Raw genomic sequence first — 17,172 nt, 5'->3', positions numbered from 1 at the left:
CCAGGAGCCACTTTAAGAGCTTTGATAGCCAAAATATTCTCATACTTATTTTTGATACTTCCTTTGCCCATCTTGGGGATGTGTAAGAATGCATTATATTATCCATATTCTCAAAAGTGTGGAGAATGGAAGATGGGGAAAGATGTCTTATTTGTATTTCAAATTTAAAAAAAAAAAATTGCAAAGGAAAATGACTTCAGCTAATAAATAGCTTATGACAGGTAATACAAATACCTGTGTCATAAAATTTGTTGAACAGGGATTTTCTTGAGCTACTAATATAGAAATTATTTTAGCACATGCATCGTCCTGACTGATGTAAACACTTTCTGTAGAGCTGGATAGTAATTAGTGGTTTAGAGAAAAAACTTGTAGGGACTTGATCTGAAGGATCACTGCTAATTGTGAAAGGCTATAATCTATTTCATTGCAGGTCTTTTGCACACCTGGTTGTAATCCAGTATCTTGGGATAAAGAAATGAAAAGAACTTGGTACCATTGTCTAAAAAACAGTTTTATTTTTACGTATTTCCCAAACTTGCTGTCAGGTATCTTAAGCTGAAAGTAAGGCTGTCCAAATATTGAAAGTTTTAGATTGCTCCTTATTTCTAAATATCTCCAAAAGTTGTCTAATTTTCTTAATTTTTTTTTTAATCTATCATTTCTTCCTGGCAGAATGTCTTCTGCATCTAGTAGCTTATTAAGTCTGCTTGCACATCATTCTTTTGAAACCTGGAGAGCAGCACCATGTGCAAGGTAGTTCATGATATCAAGTAGTCATAGAATCATAGAATCGTTAGGGTTGGAAAGGACCTTAAGATCATTTGGTTCCAACCCCCCTGCCATGGGCAGGGACACCTTATGCTAAACCATATCACCCAAGGCCTCGTCCAACCTGGCCTTGAACACTGCCAGGGATGGAGCATTCACAACCTCCCTGGGCAACCCATTCCAGTGCCTCACCACCCTAAGAGGAAAGAATTTCCTTCTTGTATCCAACCTAAACTTCCCCTGTTTAAGTTTCAACCCGTTACCCCTTGTCCTGTCACTATGGTCCCTAATGAAGAGTCCCTCCCCAGCATCCCTATAGGCCCCCTTCAGATACTGGAAGGCTGCTATGAGGTCTCCACACAGCCTTCTCTTCTCCAGGCTGACCAGCCCCAACTTCCTCAGCCTGTCTTCATACGGGAGGTGCTCCAGTCCACATGATTATCTTGCTTCTGCAGTTCAGTCATTGTTTTAATACAGTTTAGACCTATTAGTAGGAGATGATGCCAATTACTAGTTTAAACAAAGTGAGAGTGGTAGAGACAAAGATACATTCTCTATGGCTACAGGTAGTGATAATAAGTTAAATGTCCTTTTTCTTCTTCCCTACCTATTTTGCAATAGCTAGCAAGGAAGAGAGCAGATCTGAAAAAGAAGTTGAAAGTCACATTTGTAGGGGAGGCTGGTCTTGATATGGGTGGCCTGACAAAAGAATGGTTTCTTCTTCTGATTCGCCAGATTTTTCATCCAGATTATGGTGAGTCATACATGTTCTAAAATGCCACATGAAAATATTTTTTAATTTAAAAAAAAAACAGTGATGGATAAGAATTCTTCATTAATTTGGTATTAAGCAGACCTGTTATTAATTTATGAGAAAACCAAGCAGGCAAGTTAGAATTGCATATAGACAAGAAGTTTTAGCATAGAGGAAGGTAGAAGAGACTGGAAAGTCTTTGAAGAGCTTTGAAGATGCTGGCTTTGGACAAGGAGGCTCAAGCATTGCTGAAAAAGTGAGATTTTGCTTCAGTGTTATGGCAAAATTAGAGGGTGGACAAATTTCTGATCAATTGAAGGGTTTAGAATTAGGATTCAGCTCTTCAAAACTTTAGTCATGTTAAACCTTGTTTCAGAAATCAGAAGCTCCAGTGTTCATTGTTTATTAGTGTCCCTAGGCTAGTAAGAATATTGGATATGAAGCAGGGGGATTTGAGACTAGCAGTAGATTTTTCCTTGAAGTTTTTCCCAAATATATGTGTGGTTACAGTGTTTCTATCTCTATCAGAGGCAGGATCTTGATTTACCTTTGGGCAAATGTGAGAAGGACATAATTTCATGGAGTAGGTCAAGGATAATTTTAATCTGTTTAATTCAGATGGAATCAGGACTTTGAAAGGGTTGTTTCCATATCTCTTCTGAATAGAAAATTTATTAAAGTTTTCTATGAGTTTTAGTGAATTGCTAGACCTAATAACAAGCTAAAAAGGATAAGCAAAATGCAAGCCACTGAATCACTGACAATTGTCTGCCCTTGGAAATATTCTAGAATATATGTGTAAATTCATATGTTAGGATTTAAAAATAAGCTTATTCCATTTAGCTTAATATGTTGTCTGGTTGCAATTGGAATATGATGTTCTTGTTCCAAAATAGGAAGAGACATACAGCAGCCTTTGAAATAGATGGTTGTCATGGTTTAACCTCATCCAGAAACGAAGCCCCACACAGCCACTCACTCACTGCCCCCCCCCTTCCCAGTGGGATGGGGGAGAGAATCACAAGTGTAAAAGTGAGAAAACTTGTGGGTTGAGATAAAGACCATTTAATAAGTAAAGCAAAAGCCATGCATGCAAGCAAAGCAACACAAGGAATTCATTCATACTTCCAGTCATCAGGCAGGTGCTCAGCAATCCCCAGAAAAGCAAAACTCCATCACATGTAAAGGTTACTTGGGAAAACAAAATACCATCACTCTGAAAACCTTCCCCTTCCTCCTACTTCCCCCAGCTTTATATGCTGAGAAGACATTATATGGCATCAAATATCCCTTTGTCAGTTGAGGCCAGCTGTCCTGACTCTGTCCTCTCCCAGCTTCTTGTGCACCCCCAGCCTACTCACTGTGGGGTGGTGTGAGGAGCAGAAAAGACTTAGACCCTGTAAGCACTGCTCAGCAGTAACTAAACTAAACACTGTTTTCAGCACAGATACAAGACATGGCCTCACGCTAGCTACCATGAAGAAAATTAACTCTATCCCAGCCAAAAGCAACACAATGGTTTATCAAATTTTGAAGTGGAGATAAGACCAAAATTATTTGTATGCCACTGCCATCCTTGCCTCTTTCTTCTCATACTACATTTTCTGTTTTTACATTGCCCTCAACTGTCTTCATATTGCTAGTTTTCCTTGTTTTTGTAAGTAGCTACAGTTGGATGCTGTTTCTGTGCTCAGTTCTGGTAAACTGCTGACTCTGGCTTCCCATGTATCAATGGTTTCCATTTGCACTGGTAGTCTGCAAGTTCTAGCACTATTTCTGTGATTAGTATCGGTAGAGGTTTAACCTTTGATGTGATGTATTCTGCTTGGGGTATCTGTATAGCCAGTATTCTTAAAAGTGGTCTGAGATGCTCTCAGAAGAGAAAGGACCTTCAGTCAGGTACAAGGATGGTATAGGCTGATGTGAGACAGAATGAAATAGCCTGCCTCTGCTGTTACCAGGACCTGTGAGCCCATAATGAAAAAAAAAAAAAAAAGGGTTTTCTGAGTAGGTAGGAGATGGGAAGACATGAATTAGCATTCACAAATCAGCAGTTCAATCTTCTTGTTTTATATTGCTCTAGATGGATTTGGGTCAGGGCTTTTTCCCCACTCTAATATTTCTCAAATGAGTCAGCTTTCCTTAGCTGTGCATGGAGAAATTACTGATGTTATAATGGGTTAAAGTACTTCCAGGCTGTCTCTTAAATTAGAAGCATTGATTTCCAGGGACTTCAGCATAACAGCTGATAGTCATTGGCAGAATGCAAGAGCTTGTCTGTCTTTGCTGGAAGTGTTCATGTCCCTTGAATGCATGGTACTCTGTTGTTTATAGGACTCCTTTTAAAGGTCCAGAGCTTTAAGTCATAAATGTATCCTCAAATCTGCTGAGGTCATTCTTTGCCTATAACCCTTTTTCTAGTAAAAAGGTTGCTGTGTGGAGAAATGACATTGGTGATAACCTTTATAGGAAATAATTTATCCTGGAGAAAGCATTTTGTAAGTTTTACATTTCTGTTAGTAAAAACGTGTTGTCAACAGAGCTTGGCAACTGATGAGTTTGGAAACGCTTGTGAGTAATTATTTTTTTTCACCTGCTCCGGCAGACTTCCTTGTTTAAAGTGTAAATTCTTTCATTGATACATCTATCAGCCAAGTGTAGGAGGAGTTCAGAAATGTTCTCGTGCCTTGGAAAAGGACTGTATACTCTGCTGTCTTTAATGTTTAAGTTGCAAATAATGTATGTCAGAAGCTTGGAAGGAAAACCATAGAAAAACATCGCTGTTATTATCCTTTGCAGGTTAGCTGCAGATATAACTCCTAAAATTAAAGAACTCCCAATTAACTCACTTGTCTGCCCTCCTGTTTGTTACAGTGCTTTCTTCGTCTCAGTGTGGACAATTAATAAGTGGTATATGAGATCTGTTTTGTTCCAGCATCACTGCCATCTTTCAGTATATGTGAACCTTGCTCTTCCTTATATGGAACTGTTTTGTTGCTTCTCGTAAAGGCATTGTCTAAAGCTTTTATGATGAGCACCTTTTTGAGCTAAAGTTCAAAAGATGAAGTTCAGGAGAGTAGCGGAGGAGGGAATATGAAGGCAGAGTTTTACCTGTAAATTTTCATAAGACCTAGATGTCCTTGAGTCATCAGTTGGATTTTTATTCTTTTTTCTTTTTTTTTAATCCAAAGGAGTTTTATTTTTCATTTAAATATTTTTCCCCAACTTCATCTTCAAACACAGATGCAGTGAGCTACTGCTTACAATATGTTCTTAGAGCTGTTCAGTGCTTTGGTTTGTACACTGACTGTGGAAACAATAATAAACTGTTGTGCCATTCAGTCCCAACAAATTAAAACCACTTTATCACATTTTATCCAATATACTGCACTTCTGAAGTTAATTTCACTGTTAGTGCTCACTTAACTAGTGTTTCTTGCTTCTCTGACCAGTACATCTAGGCATCGGAAAGCTGGTATGTGGTTTCATTACATAGGTTTTTACTTTCTATCACTCTTTAAAACAGAATGGTCCACAAACAGCAGTCAAACTAGTCTATAGTGATGATTTCAATAAGATGTAGCTTGTCATTTAGACCAGTGAGTGGCTTTTCTAGGGTATTTGTGTTTTGATTTTTTGTAATTTTTTTTTTTTACTTCTCTGATATTTTTTGACAGAAAATATGAAACATACCCCTTTGCTGCTAGTGTATGTATAACATAAACCTTTTAGAGCTTTCTATTCTAAGAAGGTAAATCTTATGGTATTTGTGCTATGGTGCTCCAGCCAGCATTTTTAAAGACTGTCATCTGCTATTGACCCAGAAAGGGAAGAAGAAATGGTTTACATTGCAGCAAGAAAATTTTTGGTTAGGCAGTTAACATTTCTGGCTGCCCTGATGATGAAGTACAGTGAAGAAACGGATTGCACAGAGACAGTGCAGAATATCCACGACTGGAGGCACTGAAGAACTTTGGTTTCTTTCACCCCAAAGGGCTGAAGGGCTTGAGCCTGCTTTGGTGTCTTGGCACTATGCTTCATGGTTCTTACCCAAGCACCTGCAGGCTCCTGATGTGGGTGGGAAGATGGGCTCAGAACAAGGTGTGGAGATAAGGGTGCTCCTAGAAGCGCTCTTAAAGTTGCTTGTTTGAGAAAGGTGAGGTTTTGTATGACTTTTTATGGAAGCTCAGGCTCTGTAAAGACCACTGTTCCTGTTCTGCAGGCATGTTCACCTACCACAAGGACTCACACTGCCATTGGTTCAGCAGCTTTAAGTGTGATAACTATTCTGAATTCAGACTGGTTGGAGCTGTATCCTTTTATGTGTGCTAAACAGTACTAAGCACACAGTCGTTAAATGACTTGGTGCAGGGGAGAAATAAGGCATCAATTAAATCTCATTCAGTTTTGTATATACAAGTGTGTTCCATTTTAAATGTATAAAAAGAATGTCATAGAAGCAAGTGAACTAAAAATAGGAAGCAAATGGTGGTATGTGGGTACATGGTACATTTTACAGTCAGAAAATTAAGATGTATGTACTTACACCTCTTTTTTTTGTAACTGAATGGAAGCCATGTGTTATTTTGAAAGCAAGTTTATTTCATAGGTTTTCTGTTGCACTCATATATTAAGTTCTCAGACACAAATGATTGATGATATTATTATAACTACATCAAGATGAGATGGTGGTGTCCCAGCTTTACTGATCGTAGTTGGACCAAGTGATCATTGTAGGTCTCTTCCAACTGAACTATTCTCTTCTAGTCAGAAGCTAGTATAATTTTTTGGTATAATTTCAGATTTGTTTCATGAGTACACTTAAATGTGCTAGCTGGTGAGCTGTAGTGCCAGTGCGGGTTTGTCTTTATGCTTTTAGATTTATTTTCATAAACATACTATATTGAGCTCTCTCTAGAATTTTGGGATAAAAAATAGATATCTGAAGTTCTGCTTAAAAACCTTTTTCATAACAATACTTTGAATAATTTATTCTGGAAATGCTTGTATAGAATATTATGAAAAAGATTATCAAGTGTTCTGTCAATGTGCATCATTTGACCACTTCAACAACTACTTAATTATAGTACAGAACTGCATTTAGAATTATCAGTCATAAACAAATATAAATGCAATTCCTTCTGTTTAGCGTGTATTAGAGTATGCTAAGTAAAATCTTAAAATATTTTTCCAAGTTCATTAAAATATTAACTATAATAAAGATGTGTGGAGTTTGCCCTTAACGTTTCACTTGTATAGCTTATGGGACTTGCTGTGTATAATAGCATCACTTTGGATATTCGTTTTCCACCTTGCTGTTACAAGAAATTACTGAGTCCTCCCATTGTTCCCTGTGATCATAACACACTTGTAGGCATCTGTGCTGTCACATTAGATGACCTGTTTCAGATTATGCCTGTAAGTATAATCTTTTTAAGAGGCTAAAAATTACTGATTTGAAACCTGTTTTATTTGTATTCAATGTTTGAATTATAATCTGTTTGAAAACATCTTTTTTTTCCAGTGCAGGCTGATAGTTGCCTTTTCTTCTGAAATCCTTCATGTTTTCTAGCATAGCAGAATTTTTGTTGATCTGCTTGAAGTTAGAATACCAAAATATGATACAAGTATTCTAGGTACATTTTCCATAGTAAAAGTGTGAGTTTGTACTTAAATAAAAATAAACAAATACATGAATTAAGCAGTGAATTTTATTTGTGTACATGTTTTGAATATACAGCTTTTCCCAAAATCCTTTCTGTATAAAGTAGTGATTCTGGCACATCCTTGCAAAGTGCATTACTTAGTTTTGTAGATTTACTGAAGAGTTTTTATTCATGTTGTAGGAGCTGGCTCATGGACTAAGTGAACTCCTATCCTATGAGGGCAATGTTGAAGAGGACTTCTACTCAACCTTTCAGGTCATTAAATACACAATTATAAGTGATTCTCAAACTCGGTCAGTAATTTTTACCAATGTTTCTGCAGTGGAGTGGCCTGCGACTCTGTGATTGCTGATTGTTTGGAATATAATTGCATGGACGTTAAAGCTTGCTTCAGGACTAGTCTAGTCCTGGAGCATCAAGGCATATAGGTGCTGGTTCCCTTTAGAGGCTTTAAGCTGTTGTCCCCTGGCAGTGCAGGTTGATCTGAGTGCTGACTGCCAGGGTCACATGGCCAGCTGCTGGTGCTTTTCCAGCTCTTTGCTTGATCTGAAATTGCCTTGCAGTTGATGACCTTGTCTGTGGAATTATTTGGCTGCAAAACAACTCCTTTCCCGAACTGAGATGCTAGCCAAAGCTTACTCTGGTTTTTTTACATACTTTTTTCCTGGAAATCTGCCTTGAACAATAGCTTGTTCAAATTACAGTAATTTTGCCTGACCTGTATGTCTAACTGCTACTTCAATCAAGAAAGCCTTTTTCATTTATTCATTGTTTTAGAACACATACCAGTTAGTAAAATTTCCTGCTGGTTAGTGAATGTTTATTGGACTAGTACTGACCTTTTTTTTACCTCGGCTTTGAATTACATTATTATCAGACCATATGAGAATTTTTAAGTGGGTACTTTTGAGTTCCTAGGTGAGCTGCAGTGCAACAAGTACCTTCTTAATTGTATGTGATGCTTCAAAATTGTTCTTTTCTGTTAAAAACTCTGTGGCTCCAGAGCCTGCAGGCTGGTTTGATATGGCACTGTGTAACAGGGTCAGTTTTTCTACTTTGAATACCAATTTCTTGAGCAATTTTTGAAAATTGTAATATTTAACTTTTAAAAACCCCACAACCCCCAGAATTACAGCTTGTGCTAAAGAGAGAGGTGGAGGAAATACATGAAATAATAAATACAAGCTTTGTAATTTGTGGGTATACAAATGTATTTTCCAGTATTGAACTTGCCTCCTCTTTTTCTCCAGGTTTTTCAGGAAGAATTTGGTGTTATAAAATCTTACAACTTAAAGCCAAATGGAGATAAAATCCCAGTCACAAATCAGAATAGGAAAGGTACTTCAGTACATATTAATTACACATATTTGTCAGGTTTAAGTTTGTCCTTCTTTCCTTCTTATAAGCCTAGGTTTTCTTTAACAAAGTGTGAAAATGAAATTACTGTAGGCCCTTTCTGGTATGCCTACCAATTTTGTAGTAACTAAAATGAAATGTATCCATTTTTCTTAATGCAGTATAATTTGAGAGAGCACAACAAATGATTATTGAAAATTATTATATTGTAAAACAAAATAAAATGTTTTTTCTTTTTTAGAGTATGTGCAGCTCTATGTTGATTTTCTTATCAACAAATCAATCTACAAACAATTTGCAGCTTTCTATTACGGATTTCATAGTGTCTGTGCTTCATATGCATTACTGGTAAGAATAAAATTAAATGTAACTTTTCTACTTCAAATATGTGACAATGACATCTAAATCACACAAATTACACTGGATAATTTTAGGATTCATGAATAATTTTGATTAATCAACGTAGTTCATTAATTCAACATAAACAGAAGAAATTAAGCAGGTAATCCAGCTGTTCTCCATAGTGTTCCATTGAAAGCAGATAAATAAAGCTCCACAGGTTAGATTTATTAGTATGCATTCACAGACACTTCATGTGCATGTTTACAAGGATTCTCTGTATTCCCTACAGTTATAAACAGCAGAGCAACTGTGTCTGTGCTCTTAAGTGACTCCTCTGAAAAAGCATATTATTTTTTGCAGGCAGAGCACACAGTGAGGTTGAGATTAAACATTCTTCTGTATTCAGTTCTGTTTGGTGGTTGGAATGCCTTCTGTAATTTACATCATGCCCTGTACAGTAAGAAGAGAAAGAAAATTGCAATTTCCATGAGATTTGCTTCATTCCTGTGAAATTAGCTGCATATGACACACTTTCAGCAAAGTGAAATGGGACTAACTGCAGGGAAGGTTCTGGAAGGAGAATGAATATCCACTGAAGTGCCATTATGTGTTCCCATGCAATTTAACGATGTTGTAATAAATGAATAAATAGATTCTGCAGGTGTACCTTTAGCAGTTGTTAAACACAGTTTATTGTTATGTGTGTTTGCTCTGCGCAGCAGTGTGTACAACTAAAAGTCAAGTTCTGTCAACCACCACTATTAAGCAACCTACACTGGGACTTTTCAGTGTAAATGGAATGGGAGTTGTAGCTGAAATTGAGATCAAGACTCTCCATCTGCATTCCATATGTGTACAAACTTAATTTTCTTCCTGACCCATTTGTCATCTAATCATATAGCAATTGAGTCAGTGTGATAAAGGTTAGAATGAAACAGTGAGGAAAAAAAGAAATGTATTAAAATATTATGTTATCCAGTAATTTGCTTTTTACTATATACAGTAGTAAGATTCTTGAAAGTACCAAGGAATTAATTTTTCTGTAAAAGTTTATGTTACAGATTTATATTGAATGAGATTATTTTTTTCTGTAATGCAAAAAGAAAAACTGAATCATAGAATCATAGAATGATTAGGGTTGGAAAGGACCTTTAGATCATCTAGTTCCAACCCCCCTGCCATGGCCAGGGACACCTCACACTAAACCATCTCACCTAAGGCTTTGTCCGACCTGGTCTTGAACACCGCCAGGGACGGAGCATTCATAACCTCCCTTGGCAACCTATTCCAGTGCCTCACTACCCTTTCAGGAAAGAATTTCCTCCTTATAACCAATCTAAACTTCCCCTGTTTTAAGTTTTAACCTGTTACCCCTTGTCCTGTCACTACAGTCCATAATGAAGTGTCCCTCTCCAGCATCTCTATAGGCCCCCTTCAGGTACTGGAAGGCTGCTATGAGGTCTAGTATCTGAATCTAGTAGAATCATTTCTCATTTAAAAAAAAATAAATTAATTCTGGCAGTTACTTCGTCCAGAAGAGGTTGAAATTCTTGTCTGTGGCAGTCCTGAACTGGATATGTCTGCTTTACAGAGGAGTACCCAATATGAGGGCTACCAAAAAACTGATCTCACTATACGGTAGGCTTAATTTTTTTCTTTATAATTACTGAGTTTAAAAACATCATAGAATGGTAGACTAGGTTGGGAATAATCTCCGCAAGAATAATCTGAGAATGATTGAAGTTTTATAAGCTATTTCCAAATAAGACAAAGACACAATTAAATTATCTGCAAGTAGGAAGAGTTGGATCCTTCATGGCATAATGTGTTGCTGGATACCTTTAAAAGGCTATAATGAGATTGAAATGGAGACAGTTTGAAAAGAGTAGCTTTAAATCCTGCATAGTGAAGTCTGGATAACAGAAATAAAACTCAGACTTCTAAAAATGCTTGTTCTCTTCCAAGTCTATTTAATACTAAGGGTGCTTGTATTAGTTAGTAGAAGGCATTTGTATTTTTATAGAAAAACAGGCTTGGGCATCGTTTGACAAGAAAACATTCCAGAATTTTTAAAACATTTTACTTGTCCAGTCCCTAGGGATTCATTTAACCTTACATTTTAGTATAATACTGATGTCCTATATATTATAATAAGTTCTCAGTAAGTGACATTCATCATGTAGTACTTGTGGTTGTATTATCCTCATAGTGTTTTGTCATGATATTGCATCTTACACCATTTTCTTCTCCCTCTGCCCTGAACATAGATACTTTTGGGATGTAGTGCTTGGATTTTCTCTTGACCTTCAAAAGAAGCTGCTACATTTTGCTACTGGAAGTGATAGAGTACCTGTGGGAGGAATGGCTGACTTGAATTTCAAGATTTCAAAGAGTGAAACATCCACTAATTGGTAAGTAATTTTCTGGATGTTTAAATATTTTTTGTTACATTATTTCCTGAGAACCCTTATTGCTCTTGAATGTGTTTTTTAAAGAGCAGGAAGCTAATATATAAGGAAGAAACTGCATGGACTTCTTTAGTTTGTCTTCAGAATGTTATTATTGATTGCATAAATTCTGCAGGTGACCATCTATTACAATATTGATTCTTCAGTCAGTGTTCACATTTGAGGCTGGGAATTCTTTATTTGTAGAGATTCCTTCTTTTATTATTTCTAACGTGACTGCTGAGCTAATGGAAATATACTGTGAATCACCATGAATTTTTCTGAATTCAAGTCTATCACTATGTATAGTAGCCCCCGAAGCTGCAGAAAATGCTTGCATTCCTTCTTGATGGTCTAAAGAAGAGTTTTAACACATATGGCTTAGAAGTTGTAGCATTTCTTTAGGGTCTCTGCTGAGGAAGTATACGCCTGATACACAGGTTGCTCCAAAGAAACAGCATCAAAGTAGCCTTGTAATTTTGTTGTGAAGGTTTAATTGTTCGTGCCAAGTTCTCATGTTTCTGGTAGTGTTTTATTTTGTATTGAATTGACTCAAGAAATTCTATGTATGTCCCAGCTACTGTTTTCCTTCTCAAGATTCTAGAAAGTCAGTTTAAATAATTTGGAAAGCTGTATAGAAAAGCCCACTGCTAAGCAGTAATTGCTGCTAAGCAGTAATTACTGGCTTTACCTAGAGTTCTCAAACATTTAGGGTAATCAAAATACTTAAATGGAACTATATTTTTAGACAAAATTTTGTTGGGTTTTATGTGGAGAGCTGAATTAAATGCATAAACAAAATAAATTTTGGGGTTGTTTTTAAATTTGATTTATCTCATTACTGTGGTATTTCTAATGCTTTATTCAATGAGCTAATAACTGGTTCCAGTAACATGTTAAAGGAACATTAATATCTAATGAAAAGTAAAGAAAAATCAACCAACATTGAATCTGTTAAGTCCATTCTCCTGTAAATTGTTCTTTTTCTTAAAAATGGGAAAGAGTGTTTTGAACTAGCATGCATTTTAAAATCATGTAGGGTCTGTATTTTGCAAGATAATTGTTGCAGTCAGACTGCCTGTGCAGGGATGAATGTAGACATGTTGGCATTGCATTGCTCGCACAGTAGGATCAAGTAATATAACAGCAATAAGAATTGCCAAATGAATATCCAGTTTCTCAGTTTTCCAAATTCTGAAGCACGTGACTCCAGTCTGATAGTAGATTTTTGCTTGCTTGTTTAAGGGGCGAGGAGGGGGGAAGTAGATTGGGTATCCAAATCTGCGGGAATTCCACCCGCTTTCAAGAATATCTGCTAATGACCAAAGGCCAAGATGCTGCCATTCAAAAGATTTAAGAGCTTTAATGAAAACAGAAGTAGAGAGCTTTTGAGTCACCTACTAAAAAGTTTTAAGTGTCCAAGTTTTAGAAATTGTTCAGTGTTGGGTTAATTCCAAATCTCAGGTTGAGATCCAGCTACTGTCTTTCTCCTCTCTCCCCACAAGTAATCAGTTGTAGGACAACGACAAGTCTATATCCTCAGTGTTGTCCTGTATGTCACTTGAGAATATAAAGGACAAAAAGATCACATAGGTTATTGCCTGTAGCTATGAAGCAGGATGTTAGTGGCATCTCATACTGATGGCAAAACAAATGCTTCTGCTAGTGAAGAACAGTTCTCGTCAAACTAATCCATTCAAGTGAGTGTAGTTTCTAGTGTTTGTAAGGCAATCCTAAGAGGTATCTGCAATATATATCCAAACTCAGCTCTCAGAAAAAACTCACAGCTGAAGGTGTTGGTATGGCTAAGATGAAAATTTATGAACTGTTGTTTTTCCAGGGCTTTAATCAGCTCCTCAGTACTTTGCACTGAGGCATGTGTCTGTAGGGAAGTGTTTTACCAACCTGAACTTGGAGTTTCATATCCTTGTTTCATCTAGGTGCCTTTATTCCTAATGCAGGACCCACCTTCTTTCTTCATGTTGTGGGTTCTGATTATACTCAGATTTTGTGTTTGGAGAAAAAACTGATTTTGAAGTCATGTGGTACCAGAAGTTTCCAAAACCTTGAAGAAGATGTTGCTGACTTACAAAAAAAAGAAAGGCAGGCAGTTCCAGGCAAACAAATTCACTTGAGATGCATATGGCCACCAGCAGTGTTATTTGTGTTCAACAGAACTTGAACCAACAACATGAGGATAAATGTTCCCTTTTACAGGGCTTCTTATTTAAGTAATGTTTAACTGAAAACATGTAGGCAGTTGGCAGTGTTCTGCTACTGTTGTATTATTATGATATCTATTTTATTGGGGCTTGTTTTAATGATCTTAGGTTACCTGTGGCCCATACCTGCTTCAACCAGCTTTGTCTCCCTCCTTACAAGAACAAGAAGGAACTGAAGCAAAAGTTGATCATTGGAATTTCAAATGCAGAGGGGTTTGGTCTAGAATAAAATGAAATACTTCAAGAACAGCATTTTTATGTAGCATTCACTCTTCTGATTGTGCCTTTAAGCTTTTTGTTATGTCTCTTGATACTGTGCCAGTCTTACCTAGTGTAGATTTTTTCTTTTAATTAAATATGAAGTGTATTTTTTTCCTGAATGGCAATACATTTACTGCTTGCTTTGTCACAGAAAGTAGCTTTCTTTGTACAAAAAGCTAGTCAATTTGATAAACGAAACCTAAGACAATTTCTAAGTTATAGTTTATTTCTGGTTTTATTTAATAGCACTTTATCATTAATCATAATTGCTTTATATTGCAGGTATCCTACTGGGATATAGTATACAGAATATTTCTTTATTAGCTAATCCCAGTGGTAGAATGTTTTCAATTAACATGAATAATAAGAAAAAATACAACATACAGCATGTAGCCATATTTTCACAAAGGCAAGTAGGAATTTTAGTCTTTATAAAATGTATGCAGTTTTAATATTCTGGTTTTCCTTCTCAACAAAACAGGCTATCTAAGAAGCATGTAAATAACTGCCTGTGAAAAAAATAGGGTTTTGATAGTGCCATTTACTGCTAAAAAATCATTTTTTTATAAATAAGAGGTTTTGGATGTTCTATATTCAGCTTTTACACTTGGCTGTACAAGAGTGTTAAAAGTGAAAACTTTTTTCAGTTTGAGGGGATTCAGATTCAAACTACAGGTGTTAAGCAGCTTGTGTGTTCATTCTTTGACAGCAAACTAACCAGATCTACTGTAGCGTTATAGTAAACGGAACTAGATATTTAAAATACATTCTACATATGGTGAAATATTTCAGGAAAAGAATTAAATCTACAGCACATGGAAAACTGAAAGTATATCATGCTATCTTTTTTTTTCCAGCAACTTTCTTAAAAGTCTTAAGTAAGCTGTGACAAAAGTGAGTACAATAACATTTCTGAAGAATGTTGAAGCTTTCACTAACTTGAAGGCCAGCATTTAAAGACAATGTTTTGTGGTTTTCACTGCACAAGCTACATGAAAAGAATTCTTGGTGTGCCTGCTCTGAGTTAGTGATTAGGAGCTGGGAAAAAAACTGGTTCTAAAATGCAGATGTAATTATAAGTCTGGGTTTTATTCATTAAATGGAAAGAATTTATCAGCATGCAGTACAGTACTTTCTTAAATATGAATAGCTGCTGTGTGTTCTATAGATTTTTCTTTTAGCTGAATGAGGCCCGGATCATTCAAGACACTTTGGCATCTGTCAGCTATCCACATTGACCTTCTGGGGTATGGATGCTTAAGTATCTTGTGGAGTCTATACTCAATTACTTATTTGCAATAAGAGTAAAATATCTTATTATTCTTGTTTTCCCTTTCTGTATTATTTGCATATAACCAACATATTTATATATGATGAACAAATTAATCTTCCTAATTCATATTTTCAAAGCCATTGTGGATTTTCTGCAATAGCTAAATGTAAATTTTATTCTTTTTCATAGAGAAGGTACTGGTGATTTTACTGTTTTATTAAAGCAGAGATAAATAGTAGGATATTTTAAAATATTTGTCATTGTATTCATTGTGCTCTCCTTGAAACTGATCTGAAAGCTTCCATTGACTTTAGCCTGGAAGAAAACTAGGTTAGCATGGAGGGTGTTAAAAGCAGCACTTTGCACTTGTGCATCTTATATTGGTTTCCCAAATGTAGATTTTTTTAGTAAATTTTGATTCATCGGATGTCAGATATTAAGAAATAAATGAATCTTTCACCATTGCACTGAACGAACTAAATGGCTTCAAGCAGTGTTAAATTTTTAATAGCGAAATGTGCAAGTAGGTAAGAAATCTGGAAACAAAGGCATGCCCTCCTTCCCCTCTCTGTAGAATTGGTTTCATGGGCGTTTGGCTTATGAATAAATAGCTATACAGTTTATCTGAAAACATGGCAAATTAGCCAAAATATTTTTTTATGGCATAAGCCCACTTTTAATAACTATTTATCTATTATTGTTAAAATAAAGCTTTTATCTTATTTTCACTGAATTGCACTTTTCCTTGGGTTTAGTTTTATTTATGGAAGCTTTTTTGGTTTACTGTGTAATATTACCTCAGAATTCTAAAAAGGCTATTGTATTCGCATCAGTTTTTAAATAAGATTGTCATTCAATGACATTTTATATATTTCCTGATGTTGATAAATTAAATAGTAAATTTTGTATTTGTTAAATGAAAGCATTGCACTGTATTTATGAAATAAGCTCTGATCATTTTAAAACTTTTATTCAATGATGTTTTGCTGTTCTTGTCTTGCCCTGTAATCCAGCAAATCTTTTTTTATCTCCATCATTGTTTTGTACCGTACAAAAGAAATCTGGTTTGTATAAACTTGTTCATTACTAAGTATCTATTTTTATGTATTAGATTTGTGCAGTCATTAAATAAAATATTTAAATTTCTGGCCTCACTTGTTTAATTTCAGACTTCCATAATTCATCATAATGGATTTAAAAACAAGATCAACTTATTTGCTTTTGTCTTATCTTTCTTATGCAGAGTTTTCTTTACAGTAACGGTTTTGCTAAAATATTGCATATCCCACTGAAAAAGATAGTTTCAGCTACCAGACATACTCCCAGTAATATTTATAGTCCATATTTATACTCAAAACTACTACCACGTCTAGACACTACTATAGTCAAAACTGCATACCATGGTGTAACAGTGCTGTAAAATAGCATGGATCCTCAGCTTGATTTTTCTTCTTTATTTTTTTATTTCTTCAGTTGCAAAGTTTCTTTGAGGTACAAGGGGAAACAAAGCCAAGTTCTTAAATGTTTTCTCTTTTTCTGACTAATTTTAACACTAACATCGGGAGGGACAGGTAACAGGAGCACCATGCTTTCTTATGGACACAGGTCCTGATCACAGGACTGATACCTGGCCAGGTTAAAACTTGCTTCTTGTCTCCTTTGTACCACTCCACGTTACCTACAGATGGCAGCAAAGATGAGGATTGAAACCACTTAATTAGATGCCAGTCTGTCCTTAGAGGAGACAGTTTGTATATCACAAATAATAGCATATTCACAAAATCAGTAAATACAAATTGCCTTCTAGCAAATGGATATGGAGGAGGGAGAAGCAGTTCGTTTTATCTTTAGGTTTTAAAAATGTTTCCTTTTTCCATGAAGGCTTCCCTAATGTCTTGCTATTGTCAAACAGAGACTCTGCCGAAGCCTCAGGAAGAGGAGGCTTATTGTTACTGATCTCTAAACAGTCAATAGCCTCAAGACTGATAATTAGAAAGAGGTTATAAAACCTAGACTGCTTTATCCTGTTCTGTCTAGGGATCGGATGGCTGGGGCTTAAATTTGAAATTGATTATTTTGG

The 17,172-nt window shown here is 35.9% G+C and overlaps 1 protein-coding gene across 1 annotated transcript in view; it reads left to right on the top strand.

Moving 5' to 3' along the window:
* The window catches only part of HECTD2 (HECT domain E3 ubiquitin protein ligase 2), a 41,125-nt gene extending 24,876 nt beyond the window's left edge, over positions 1-16,249 (top strand). Inside the window, exons 14-22 of the mRNA XM_061459178.1 lie at positions 1,393-1,525; positions 5,748-5,836; positions 6,785-6,943; positions 7,372-7,446; positions 8,442-8,529; positions 8,789-8,895; positions 10,412-10,527; positions 11,157-11,300; positions 13,667-16,249. Coding sequence (XP_061315162.1) covers positions 1,393-1,525; positions 5,748-5,836; positions 6,785-6,943; positions 7,372-7,446; positions 8,442-8,529; positions 8,789-8,895; positions 10,412-10,527; positions 11,157-11,300; positions 13,667-13,787 — 1,032 coding nt within the window. The 3' untranslated portion in view covers positions 13,788-16,249. The remainder of the gene's footprint in view (positions 1-1,392; positions 1,526-5,747; positions 5,837-6,784; positions 6,944-7,371; positions 7,447-8,441; positions 8,530-8,788; positions 8,896-10,411; positions 10,528-11,156; positions 11,301-13,666) is intronic.
* The last annotated feature ends 923 nt before the right edge of the window (positions 16,250-17,172 follow it).

Source organism: Pezoporus flaviventris, unplaced genomic scaffold (assembly GCF_033815535.1).
Source record: "Pezoporus flaviventris isolate CSIRO_AGI_PZ_B2104156 unplaced genomic scaffold, CSIRO_AGI_Pfla_v1 ptg000029l, whole genome shotgun sequence".
NCBI classification, from domain to species: domain Eukaryota; kingdom Metazoa; phylum Chordata; class Aves; order Psittaciformes; family Psittacidae; genus Pezoporus; species Pezoporus flaviventris.
The sequence above is the reverse complement of the archived record's forward strand: the minus strand, read 5'-3'. Positions and strand labels throughout refer to the sequence as shown.